At 37.0% G+C, this 13,365-nt stretch overlaps 1 protein-coding gene and 1 long non-coding RNA gene across 4 annotated transcripts in view; one reads left to right on the top strand and one right to left on the bottom strand.

Moving 5' to 3' along the window:
• LOC306859141 (uncharacterized protein) overlaps window positions 1-11,596 on the bottom strand; it is a 37,527-nt gene extending 25,931 nt beyond the window's left edge. Inside the window, exons 1-9 of one of the 2 annotated variants that reach the window (XM_079400009.1) lie at window positions 11,031-11,596; window positions 10,824-10,945; window positions 10,306-10,425; window positions 9,544-9,615; window positions 9,292-9,465; window positions 8,560-8,726; window positions 6,335-6,595; window positions 5,654-6,230; window positions 3,080-3,242 (exon numbers count right to left, since the gene is read on the bottom strand). In XM_079400009.1, the coding sequence (XP_079256135.1) occupies window positions 3,080-3,242; window positions 5,654-6,230; window positions 6,335-6,595; window positions 8,560-8,726; window positions 9,292-9,465; window positions 9,544-9,615; window positions 10,306-10,425; window positions 10,824-10,856 (1,567 nt within the window). In that variant the 5' untranslated portion in view covers window positions 10,857-10,945; window positions 11,031-11,596. Of the gene's footprint in view, window positions 1-3,079; window positions 3,243-5,653; window positions 6,231-6,334; window positions 6,596-8,559; window positions 8,727-9,291; window positions 9,466-9,543; window positions 9,616-10,305; window positions 10,426-10,823; window positions 11,005-11,030 lie in introns of those variants that run through there. The other variant, XM_079400010.1, reaches the window with a different exon arrangement.
• A 151-nt stretch (window positions 11,597-11,747) lies between these two features.
• LOC306859985 lies at window positions 11,748-12,807 on the top strand. 2 transcript variants are annotated; one of them, XR_013783352.1, is made up of 4 exons: window positions 11,753-11,828; window positions 12,002-12,078; window positions 12,432-12,519; window positions 12,676-12,807. It is a non-coding gene; the product is annotated as an uncharacterized lncRNA (long non-coding RNA). The 2 variants fall into 2 exon arrangements; XR_013783351.1 differs by lacking the exon at window positions 12,002-12,078 and having other exon boundaries at window positions 11,748-11,828.
• Window positions 12,808-13,365: the final 558 nt, after the last annotated feature.

Genomic DNA, 13,365 nt, shown 5'->3' on the forward strand with positions numbered 1-13,365 from the left:
TACATTTTATATTTGCACATTTATATTTATATTTTTGATCTTTTATTTTTTTCTACTTTTCTTTTTCTTAATATTTGTATTCTATATAATTGCACTGTCCTTGGAGCGGACCTGACCTACATTTCACTGCTGGTTATAATTGTGTATGTGACAAATAAAAATCTTGAATCTTGAGCGATGATTTGTAATAGTTTTGTTTATTTATCCACACGAGGGGGTGAAAAAGTTTAGCCGAAACTACTACTTACGGATGGAAAGCTGATTCATGATAAGATCTGGACACGAGTGCAATGCACAATCCCATAATTCACCCATCTGTATTTTCACCGCATAGCCATCCGTGCTCAGAGCAACTTTAAACTATGTCTGCTACAGTGTCTGTGCCTCTGTGGAGTAAAGCTACGTGGTAATGAAACCAGCTAAGGCGTCGCATTTCTAACTGCCGGTTTGCGGTGTAATGCTGCAGTGAAACCCGTAAAGATACATAAACAATATATGTTATAATATTGATGTGGTATATGACGGGACAATCGGGATGGGGTAAATCATGCAGGCATTTCCTTCACATCATGCAGGAGCCCCTACGAGCGCAATCACCCCGCGAGTCTCTTTCCTTTTCCATGCAGTCAGGAGAGTTTTCTGGCTGAGTTATTACTGATCAACATGCAATATTCATCTGAGGAGGCATTATCATTTTGCCGAGCTCCATAGCCCTTTGCCCCTTCGTGTTAGACTGTCTGAGAGATAAATTGCCTGAGGGCTGCTCCGGGCCCTGATTGCCTACCGCCGCAACTTGTCAGAGACAGGGGAAGAGGAAGAGGACACTTGGAAGGGAAGAGATAGCTGACACGCAGGCTAGTAAGGGTGCCATGCATTTTTCATACCGCTTCCCTAATTGAGACTCCTGCGTGAGAAACTCACAGCCGTTTGCTTGCTGCTGGTGTTATTGTTGTCGTTCAGATTTAATTCGGATTCGCCTGCTTTTGAAATCCAATCTCTTTTCTTCCCCAAGCAGACGAGGCCTTGATTTACCTCTTTGTGAAGTGCTCAGGTGAAAACAGAATGAAACAGAATCTTGTTTTGGTGTAAAACTTTGCGTGTGCAAGGTAACGGTAACCCTTTTCAACTCGCAATTTAGTTTAAGTGCACTTTGGGGACATGAAGTGGTGGCTGCCTATTAGAATCCAACAATCAAGCACAAAAACGTGGCATCAAAAATTTGTAAAACACCTATGGATTCTTTAAATATTAACAGCCGAGTTCACAAGGACCTACTTCCATTTGCAAATTAGTTTAATAAGTCCGTGAACACCATGTAAAAAAGAATTACAAAGTTTCTAAAGCTATTTAAGTCCATGCAAAGCAACATAACATATAGGAAAGAAACAAGGTGCTCAAAAATAACATGCTTTGTGCTGTCTCTGACACGCTTGAGAGAACATCAACATGCTTCTCATGTATGATAAAGCTTGGCTTCTGGGAAACAAGCATCACAAAGAGTTATTTTCAAGAGAACACTTGAAACCCAGTGTGATGAATCAACATATTCCATCCTTTAGTATCTCTTCGAGGGCACAGGAATATTGCAGTAACTTTTTTTATGCTCCAATTTCCAAGTAGTGGATTTGTCAGTTTAATGCAACACTGCCACCTAGATGTAGCTTGTGTGATATGGTCAGAGATGTCAGCATTGAGGTTTTATCAGGTTTTCAGTCGATATGTAAATTGTTCCCGAGCATTTTTTTCTGTATGTGCTTAATTTCATTTTCAAAGGATGCTAAATACCCCATAAAGTATGGTAAAAAAGTCTGAACAGTTTTCCATTTTTCCAATTTAATATATTTTTCCTTTACACATTATATTAGCAGCAGTGTCAGTAAAACCCAGAATTTCAATCTGTTCCAGTGCTATTTTTTGTATTATAGCATTTATTCATATTCAGTTTTAATTTTACATTATAATATGTATTTGTTTTGTGTCAAAATGCTAAATCTAAGGTTTGGTTCTAGGATTAAAAGTTTAAAATTTAAGTCGTTCCAAACCTATGAGTTTCGTTCTTCTGTTGAGCACAAAAGAAGATATTTTGAAGATTGTTGGTAACCAAACAGTTAGCCATTGATTTCCATAGTAAGGAAAAAAATACTACTGAACTTAATGCTACCGTGAACTTTTTAAGTTACCAACACTCTTCAAAATATCTTCTTTTGAGCTCAACAGAAGAAAGAAACCCACACAGGTTTGGAACAAACGGAGAGTAAATTTTCATTTTTGGGTGAACTATCTCTTTAAATGAGCTTTTGTGTCAGATTTTCAATGTGATCTCAGACTTTTGGGCTTACGATATATGCATGTATGTATATAATACATCACAAAATGTAAATGTACTGAATTACAATCTTTGCCTTATCATCTGCCAGATAAAAATCCTGCACACCTCTCCTAATAAGTCACACAATTCGAGCTATTATTCATGTCTGAAGCACAAATTGGGTTGAGAAAAGTATAAACAACACTAACAGTGAGGTTTGCCTGAGCAAACACCTCTAATAAACACATAAGCATAAGAAACAGAGTAATCGGTACGGCTGTCTGCTAAAACGCTGGCTTTTAATTCACAGTGTGTTTTCAAACTTTAAAATCTATTGAGGACTATATGTGCAAATTGTTTTGTCAGATCTATTGTTATTCAAAGCCAATCCACGAGAGGTTTTTAATGGTCCTCTCTGTTGCTGCTCTAATCCTTGCACAGAGATCAATAACCCACCCACCATGACTGATTCCACAACTTCTACAACGAATACACCATTTATAACCAGCCACGGCTCCTCAAGCAACAACATAAGGCCGTGATCCTCTTACTTTACAGGAACAGTTCGCCTAAAAATGAAAATCTGCCATCATTTACTCATCCTCAAACCTCAAAAAGTTTTTGAAATATATCCTGGTTGTGATTTTCTATATTTTAAGGGTGAAAGAGCAGTTTTCATTTAAAGATCTGGCTAATGACCTGAGAGGTCAAAACCTCATAGTTGCTTGATAAAAGATTCAAGAGAATCTTCAAAAACGTATAAATACTTACTGAAATTGTGAGCGATTTTTGAGTTCAACATGATTTCCATAGTACTGATGGACTCTGATCTGCCAATGTCGCTTGTCTCTCTCACTCCAAAGAGCTCATACAAGCGCGAGGTGTCAATTTCAGTCTTCCTGGGGTTCCTGCGAGACCACATCGACTTCTCGATCTGCAAATGCAGGGAACAGTTAATACCTCCATTATTTCATATCAAGACATTGTCTTGAATGCAAGTGATATTCAGCGAGCATAAAAATGATCACATATTAAGAAACAGATTTAGCGCAACGACTATTTTACTGATGAGACAACCATGCTGTGATTGCAATATGCAATGTGGAATTACTCTTTTAAGTGAATTCAAAAGCAAACAACATCATCACACACACTAAACAAAAATGAGCCCCATGTAGGGGCTTTTTCACCAAAAATAAAAATGGTCATTTGCATTTTAAATTTTTGTGTCAAACAGGGTTATTGTAGTTAACTATAACTAAAACATGAAACTAAAATTACAACTATATATAATATATATATATTACTTGAAATAAAATATATATAGGGCTGGGTATCGTTCCAAAAATTTTGTATATCGATACTGATACCTTAATTTCGATACCGGTTCATGAACAATACTTTTTTTTATATACCAATTTTATGAAATCAATTTAAAAATCAATCTAAAAAAAAAAATGGTTTTAATTTTCATCTTGTTGATGTTTATACTCAAAGACTCATCTCCTGAGCCACTGCACACAGGAACAAAATGTAACCAGCACGATAAATCAGTGCAAATAGTTTTAATAAAGCTCAAATACGTAGTCTTCAGTTTCCACATCTGTTAGGCTACATTTACACTAGTGCGTGTTTTAAAACGCATAGCTCAGACAGAATAATCATTTCTATTCATTTTCCACTGATTTACTGATGAGCATTAGCAGCTTCCAGCGCTGCCTGCCTGCTCTCTCTTCCATGATCGCTGTTCAGAGGAAGCCTAATAATATATTTCAGCAACATTACATGGCCAAAACACACATTAAACGGCAAACGGAAGTTATTACAAACACTCGATGGTGGTTTAAAGTGAGTTTTGAGTAAAAGCAGAATATAAATCTTATTTAATGTCTTATGTAGCATGATGCTACAGTGTGCATGATGCTACAGTGTGCATGTAACACGCGCTTTCGGTCGTGTAGTATAAAGACATCTGCATATGATCGGAACTCCATGCAGCTCCCGCACTACTCTCCATTGGAAATGAATGACTTCTGGTCTGTTGTTTGTCGACAATGGAAAGGATAATGGAAAGCCGGCTTGAAACGCAGTGGAAAAGCCAGTATGACGAGGATCGTTTTCATTTTAAAACACCAGTGTAAATGTAGCTTTAGATCTAAGGGGGCTGAGACGCATTCACACTACAGCCTCTTGTGTGAGCCACATCTCTGAGTGTAACCGGTGACACGGACCGACTGTGCAGACCGATCGGTGTATTACAGTACCATGAGAGCTATAGAGAGCAGACTGCTCCATACGCTTTCGAATCGCTCTCGCGGATATCAAACACTGATCGAGCTGCGCCACGCCGTTTCTAGTTGAACACACCTAGTGCTGCAGGCTTATTGGCTCACTGACGCTGTCGGTGCCTAAAAAGTATCAAACTCAATACCCAGCCCTAAATATATAAATATATATATATATATATATATATATACTGTATAGAGAGAGAGACTTATGTACAATCTACAATGTACAAAAGACTTCAAATCCAATTTCCAGCGATATCGTCGACTTGATTGCACAGATACTATTTAACTGAACTGAGCTGGACGATGACATCACTGAATTCAACAATGAAATGCCTTTAACTGAACATTGAGTGTTTAATAATGTCATTTTACATTATTGACACACTATTTTCCTATTTTGATATTGGAAAGTTGCTTTGACACAATCTGTATTGTTAAAAGCGCTATATAAATAAAGGTGACTTGACATAATAATAATAATAATAATTCATAATCTTAAATAATTAACAAAAAATTAATTTAGCAATTTTGATATTGTACAAATGCATTTACACTAAAATGTCTTAAATGGTATTTTGATTGACCCAGGGTTATTATAGTTAACTACAACTAAAGCTAACACTATTAAAAAACTTTTTTGTTACTTGAAATAAAATAAACATTGACTGAAATAAAATACATATAAAAAAAAATTATAACTACGCATTTTATCTTAGGTAGTTGCCAAAGCAACATTTCTCATTTCTATTTTATATACTGGATGAAAATGTATATTTATTAATTAAAACTGAAAATATTTACTAAAACTTTAAAATGACAATGAAACTGCAATAGACAATATTCGTAAAATCTATCATAGACATATATTAAAATAATAATAGAAAAAAAAAATCACAACAAATACTAAAAGGTTGCCTAAAATTAAAATGAAAACAGAAAAATAATTTTAAATATTAAAAATAACTATAATAGCATCACAATGACACTTGTCTGACCACAAATCTGCCACATCTGGAGCCTTTTCAAATATAAAACAGAATGCAAAAGCTGATACCTTATCCTGAGCCACCAGGTCCCAGTGAAAAGCTTTTGTCCTCTCTGAAAGCGGCTTGGATTTCATGGGCAGCGGAGGGGGTAAAGGGGCAGGAGGGACAGGACCTGGCACTGCTGAAGGCACAGGCAACGGCGGGGGCAAAACAAACGGAGCCAGTGATGAGCACGTGGCCACTGGTGAGGTCACGGGCACTGCTGAGGGCGTCCGGTCTGCCTTGCGCACAGCTCTGCTCTGTGCTGTAAGGGTTGGCTTCGGTTCTGCTTCTGATGCTTCCCAGGAAGTGCTTTCTGGTTCTGGTGCTGCTGGAAAAGCTGCAGGAACATTCGGGAATGTTCTGGGCAAGCGTGGTCTCAGTGAATGTGGCACCGGTGGAGGTGCGAACGGCATGTGGTTGTCCTGTGTCTTACTTTCTGACTCTGTAACATCAGTGAGATCTTTTTCTGGGGCTTCATAGAAGTGATCAACATGTGACTTTTGCTTCCAGTCCACACATAGCTGTTTGATCGCTCTCACCCAGGCATCTCGCTCATTTATTATGGCCTCTGGGGTCACGTGGTCGCTTTTTGGTATTCGGAACCTGACAAAGACAAAAATATCATATATGTCCGGTCACAATCATTTACTCTTGACTATTATTTACTGAGAGGTCAAGATCAGTCACTGAAAGTCCACTCGACTCACACAAAGTCATTCTTGTCGTTGTGCAGCGTGAAGGTGTCTGTGTTGCAGGGGGTGTCCACCCTGACATTACCGTCGGAGAGATGGATGACAAGAGCTGCTCCATTACCCCCAGTACAGCTGATCTCATCCACACTGGCATATATGTCTGAGAGACTCCAGAAAGACTCGTTGGAGGAAACGGACACACGTGCATCACTCCTGGCAGACTGCTGAGTGACTGGGAACAAGGTCAGCTGACCAGTCTGCAGATTAGCCTCGTATCTAAGAGTGCAAAAACATACCATAATCTTAAATATATATATTATAATATATTATTGTGGAATATATTATATTATAATAAATAAAGCATTTATTTGAAATATATTTTAACACTAAAATGTCTTTACTGTTATATTTGATAAATTAACTGCATCTTTGCTGAATAAATGTAGTGTCTTTGAGAACTTTTGAACCGACCTTTTGAACAGTTGTGCACACAGATTTGACCAAATTCTCTCTCCCTATATACAATGTTTCAGAAATAAGTTGGCCAAGTTGCATAGTTTATTAAAGTATTAAATTATTTACTTATTATACATTCCCATATCGCAAATATATATAAAAAAACTACTTGTTTAAAAAGTGTAAAAAAAAAAAAAAAAGTAATTCCCATGAAAGTCATCGTACAAATCGCACACTGCTTCTACTGCCAGCATATTTTCTATATGCAATAAAGAAAATGAAATGTTGTGGTGCTTGCAGTACACAACTTGCTGTACTGTGTGCTTGCTAGATTGTTGCTATGCAGGCCCTACAGCGTTTTTTAGCACATTGCTATGAGGTCACTAGGGTGTTCTGCATTATTGCTAGAGGGTGTCTGTCTGGTGTGGTTGCAAGGTTGATGCTGATATTCTGAGGCTGAATTTACGAAACAATATGAAGAATAAAATTCTTCTGAAATTATATATTTTCATTTTTTGAATATTTTGTATTCCCAGAAATACTTAAGAACGTTCTTATCTTTTCACTTAAAATTGTTCTCATGACAAAAAGAATTCAAATTCTTGAAAATTACCTTCTTAAAAATCAACAAAAATAATTTCTTAAAATTAAAATAGTCTCAGACTTGTCTTAAATCCCTAAAGGATATTTCAGATTAATTCATATTATTCAGATTAACACACCAATGATCAATAATGTAAAAAATGATTAGGCATGATTACGCAACTTTTTGTTAATTTTAAAATTCAGTAACAACTGTACAAAACTAAGTCAAATAGGGAGTTTTGTTGAATTTGATCTTTTCAAACTTATTTTTCCCGTAAGAGTGGGTGTGGCTATTTGTAAATTTAATGTGACTCGTCGTTTCTTCCAGCTATTTTTAGCTGCTTGATATTGCAAACTGGTGTTTCTTACAGTACCATATCATTTTCATACATTATCTTAATTATGAACACAGTGGCTTGTAGTGCAAACAGTACTCTGTACTGCACTGTTATTCTTCTCGTTATTTCCCTATAGTGACTAATGAACCGGAAGTCTTGCACATTTACAGAAAACAGCTTCCGCGTTGAAAAAAAGGTGAATAAATCAACTATTCAAAATTCACAGTGCATTAAACGATGTGAGGCCAAGTGCTAAGCACCTGTCAAGCAGGTTATGACAACAATAGCTTGTTATGATTATTACGGTAATATCCAGGCAGTGCAAAAAGACAGCCTTTAAAGTACTTTTCTTCAGTTTTCAGCAATTCAGTCAATCAGATAACTCTAAAGACTGTCATTTTCTTCAGAAAAAAATAGAATGTTCTTAAGACCAATATGTAAGAACTTCAGTTTTTCAAGGATTGCACTTAAGGACATTCTTACATACAAACTTTACATTTACCTTAAGAAATTTCTTAACGTCTGATTTTAGTGAATCCAGGAACCCTAATGTAAACCTAAGGGATTTTTTTTCACCTATTCTTAGGTCAAATAAAAAAATAAAATAAAAAAATTTAATATTATTTAGAAAAGTAGCATACTATAATTTTATACTTATAGTTAGGGGTTTGTTTAAAAAGTTTGAGTCAGCAGGATGCCTGTATTTGTGAGTAAGCACCACTAAAATGTTAACAAACATGGCCTAAAGATGATTTGAAAATAATAAGATGTTTGTGACTCATGTTCCAGCATAACTAGTATAACAACTGCTAAGCAGTAGTCTGCAAGAAGCAGACAAAACAGAGTTAAAAATGTTCATACTTCTTCCATTTGAATGATGCCAGTCCTCCTCTCTGCAGTAATAGGTGGCCCTCTTTGAGGTTGTCAGGTGTTGGAGGCAATTGTGAAGTTTGCATTTCAACATAGTTCCCGTTTACAAGAGGGCTGTATATGTTACTGTAGATGACCTGATTTACCAGCTGCATGATCTGAAGGCGAGATAGTCATCAGAAACACAATCTGATCTATTAATTTCAAATATACATGCAAACTCATAATAATAATAATGATTTAGAAAGGGCAGCAGATTTATTATGCATTTAAAGAAATATTTTTGCCAAAAAATATACTCACCCTCAGGCCATTCAAGATGTACATTAGTCAGATTTGGAGAAATTTTGCATTACGTCACTTGCTCACCAATGGATCTTCTGCAGTGAATGGGTGCCGTCAGAATAAGAGACCAAACAGCTGATACAAATAATCCACAAGTAATCCATATGACTACAGTCCATCAATTAACATTCTATGAAGTGAAAAGCTGCATGTTTGTATTTCAAAATTCTCTCATTCTGACGGCACCCATTTACTGTAGAGGATCCATTGGTGAGCAAGTGATGTAATGCTACATTTCTCCAAATCCAGTGAATAAACAAACTCATCTACATCCTGCATGGCCTGAGGGTGAGTAAATTAGCATTTTTGGGGGAACTATTCCTTTAATGATCCGGTACATAATTGAAATTCAATCCACGTAGCATGTGATGTTCTCACCTGCTGCTTGTCCTCTAAGGACGCAGCTTCCAGCTCATAGTCAGACCGATCTCTAAACGAAATCGAGAACCTGGTACCTGGTGCATCATGGCAGTTTTTCACCTCAGAAAAACAGAGCTGCCGTTTCACAATGCCTTTCTCGATGCTGCACAAAAGGCTTGTGCTGAAATCAATCTGAAGCAAAAAGGTGTGCATTTGTTATACGTTACATTCCAGAGCTGTATAAGAGCATTTCAGTGTGAAGATACACACCTGCAGCACCCGTTTCTGCCATATGTAGCGGTTGAACTTACGAACACTGAAGTTGTACTGTGACTGTTTTTCCTGCAACAGAGATATCAATGATAATGTTAAACAAAGAGTTCAAGAATCAAGTAATAATACTTCCTCTTTGCAAAATATCACTTTACAAAACTCGACTAGTACTGATTACCATCACCATAGAGAGCTGCTCATCAAATTAGAGCTAGTACCACAAAGACTGGTTGAACAACAAATCATTTCCTTAAAAAGAACTGTCAAAACAATCAAAGCTCTTAAGAAAAATGTGACTAATTCAGTCCAGCTGTGCTCTAACGAAGAACAGCTGAACACACCCATGTTGCTGACCTATTTTATGATTTTTAAAAATTAAAACTCAATAGAAAGATTTAAAATGCTGATAAGATCTTAAAATCTTCATTGGTCACACTTTATATTAGGTGGCCTTAACTACTATGTACTTACAAAAAAAAAAATTTAAAAGTACAATGTACTTATTGTGGTCATATTGTATTGCAAAACACTTTTGCTGCTATTGTGGTGGGATACGGGTAAGGTTAGGGACAGGTTTAATTACAGATGTAACTATAGTTTTTTTTTTTAAATATAAGTACAATGTAAAAACATGTATGCACATTGTATCAAATGATTAATTTAAATGTAAATACATAGTAGTTAAGGCCACCTAATATAAAGTGGGACCTCTTCATTTAACGTGAAGGTCAGGAGTTTTAATCATAGCCCATACTGCACCTCCAGCTCAAAGTTCCTCTGCTTTAACGTGCCATTGTTAGCCCGAATCAGAGCTTCGTCGATACTCATTTTGCCTGATTTCACCCAGTTCATGACATTCAGTTGCATTTCGTTGCTAAGCTGTAGAAACAATGAGAGTTTAAGTAAAGAACTGTGATTATTCTTAAGACAAGCACATGCAGTCTCCATGCAACATTGCTTGGTAACAATGAACTCGCTCACAACAAACTGTTGAAATGAGGAAGTTTACTTTTTTTTTAATGATAGTTCACATCAGAATGATTTGTGAACACCAGTTTATATGACACGTGGATCATTTGTTCATGGAAATGAGAACACCATTTCATTAATTTACAACCCTGTGAAATGTTTTTGACGTTTGATACCCATTTTGTGTATTTAAATAAACAGTTTATTTAAAAGATGATCTGCTCTAGTTCAACAAAGTTGTAGTTAAACAGATTGAATACTTGCTACTAAACCTGTTCTTAAGAAAAAAGTTAAGAAAAGGTCCTTACCTGAGGAACATGCACTGTCTTTCGGTTATCCATGATTCTTCATTGGACTTCAGGAGATCAAAACATCTCAGATCACCCATCAAGTGTTGTTAAGTAGTACACTGGCTGAGGTTTGCAGACATCTGAAATATACGTGTGAGAGAGAACTAGGTGTGTGTGAATGGCATGCAGATGTATTACTAGGTAACTTCCTTAAATGCGGCTTACCTGAAGGAAAATAATAGAAAAAGGTGAAGTCATACACCTCCACCCTTTATCTGACTTCTCATCTTTCTGTGGGACATGCAATGTCCGTCCCTCAGTTGCAGAGTCATTCTCTGCTGTTGTCTCCTTATATAGTTGATTGTGGACTACTCTCAAATTTGAAAGTAAAATAAAACATGGATATCCGAATATGTCTCAAATGATGGGGTACAGCCTACACATACTAATCACGGCGCTGCAGTCAAACTAGACTTTAAATAAAGTGGCATGTTACTTACATCAAATTCAAATCAGTTATTGCATTTAAACAATCAGCATTGAAGCAAGAATTTCAGTTTAAATATAGGCTGTAAGTTGCCTAATGTTTCTTGGATGCATGGAAGCCCTGTAATGTAAAAGGGAAAAATAAAAAAATAGTTTCTCATCGATCCTTCCTGAGCACAAATCCTAATATTTCTCTCTGTCTCAGTCTGATTCTCAGAAAAGCTTTTTTTTAACACAAAATTCAATCAGGATTATGAAATCAGCTAAAAAAAAAAAGGGTTTTCCAACAAACAACAACAAACTCTGACGTGTCACGAACCGTTGTCATGACGACGCGACAAGACTGCTAGTAGGAGGAGCGTCTCGCTGCAGCCTGCGGTGGACATCCAGCCCCGCCCACATACAAGCATTACGTTACAAGCCACGCCTGCGTCCAAACACGTCACATTTTTATTATTTTGAAACAGGAAGAAGCATTGATAAGTAGATAAGTCGAATTGTTTGCAAACCGCTAAAAAGAAGTTGTTTGCTGTGTTGGTAAGTAAAAAAAAACTTTACTCTTTATGAAGACTTAAAATGTTTACAACTTGAATGTGTGCGTGTGTGTAAACAACAGTTCGGCATGCCTATGTGTTTTGAACTGTACACAGGCACGTTATTACCTAGATATCAGTAACATATAAATATATATGCATGTGTGTGTTATCCAGCAAGACAGTGAGATGATGTGGTTCCTCAACCAAGATACTGTGCAAGGGTTCTGAGATCAGTGTCATTAAAATATCATGTGAGTGTGGAGAGATAAATACATATGTGAGAGGGATAGAGTGTGTATAGGAGTAGGTAAGAGTGTTATGTATTATAAAAAAAGGGGTTATTAAAAAATGCACATTCAGTTAGAGTTCATTTTATGTCATAAAAGTCAGTGCACTGTATATTTATTAGTGCACTGATTCTTACAATATAAAATGAATGTTGACTTAATGTGCAATTTTTTGTATAACACTCATCTCACCGACTCATACACACACACTTCATCCCTTCAACATAACTCTGTGTTTGTGACAAATTATCTTTGTATAATTCAATATTAATGGAAAGATCACATGATTGTCAATGTCTGTTTGTCATGTTTTACAGCATTCTACGCATTTTTTGGTCCATGCCTGATGCAGAGCAGTTCTGCTGGGATGAGGGGTCCCTGCTGCTGTTTCAGCAGTAAAGAAAGGTATGGAGTCAGGGAGCATTTCTCTAGATACTGTAGTGATGGATTTTTGTGGTTTGAAATCATAAATATTCTTATATGCAAAATGATGAGGAAAATACTATTTAGTATGACAAATATTTAGTGGACCAACACACATGTATTCTGTATTTTTAACAGGAGTGCCAAGAGGACATAAAGTGGAAGTTTGTAAGAGACATTGGCCCAGTGTTGTGCTGGATAAAGAGTTACCGTCAGTTATTCTGTGGGGAGGTGAAAGGGCCTGCCTTACTACAGATGGATGGTAAAAATCAACAGAATGCCATCAAAGACTACCTGGGGTCGAATCAGATGAAGCAAGAGATGTCTTTTTATCCATCTCTCAGGACCTGAAGTGGGACAATTACATTGAGTCCACTGTGAAAAAGGCCCAGCAGAGGTTGTACTTCCTTCGCCAGCTGCTGAAACAGTTCTACTCCGTCATCACTGAATCCAGCCTCTGCACCTCAATAACTGTCTGGTTCAGCTCAGCTACCAAATCTGACCTCAGAAGACTACGGAGGGTAGTCCGGACTGCTGAGCGAATCATTGGTACAAGCCTCCCCACTCTCCAAGAACTGTACTTATCCAGAGTGAGCAAAAGGGCTGGTAAAATCACTGGACCCCTCACATCCAGTACTCTCCCTCTTTGAACTGTTACTGTCTGGTCGACGCTACAGAGCTCTGAGCACCAGAACGACCAGACACAGGAACAGTTTCTTCCCTCAGGCCATATCTACCTCACAAACAGTTAAATGCTCTCCCCACTGTGCAATAAAACATGTGAAATACCCAACTATCCATACTTCTATTTATTTATTGATTTAATAT

The sequence above is a fragment of the Barbus barbus genome (assembly GCF_936440315.1).
Source record: "Barbus barbus genome assembly, chromosome: 40".
Lineage (NCBI taxonomy): Eukaryota > Metazoa > Chordata > Actinopteri > Cypriniformes > Cyprinidae > Barbus > Barbus barbus.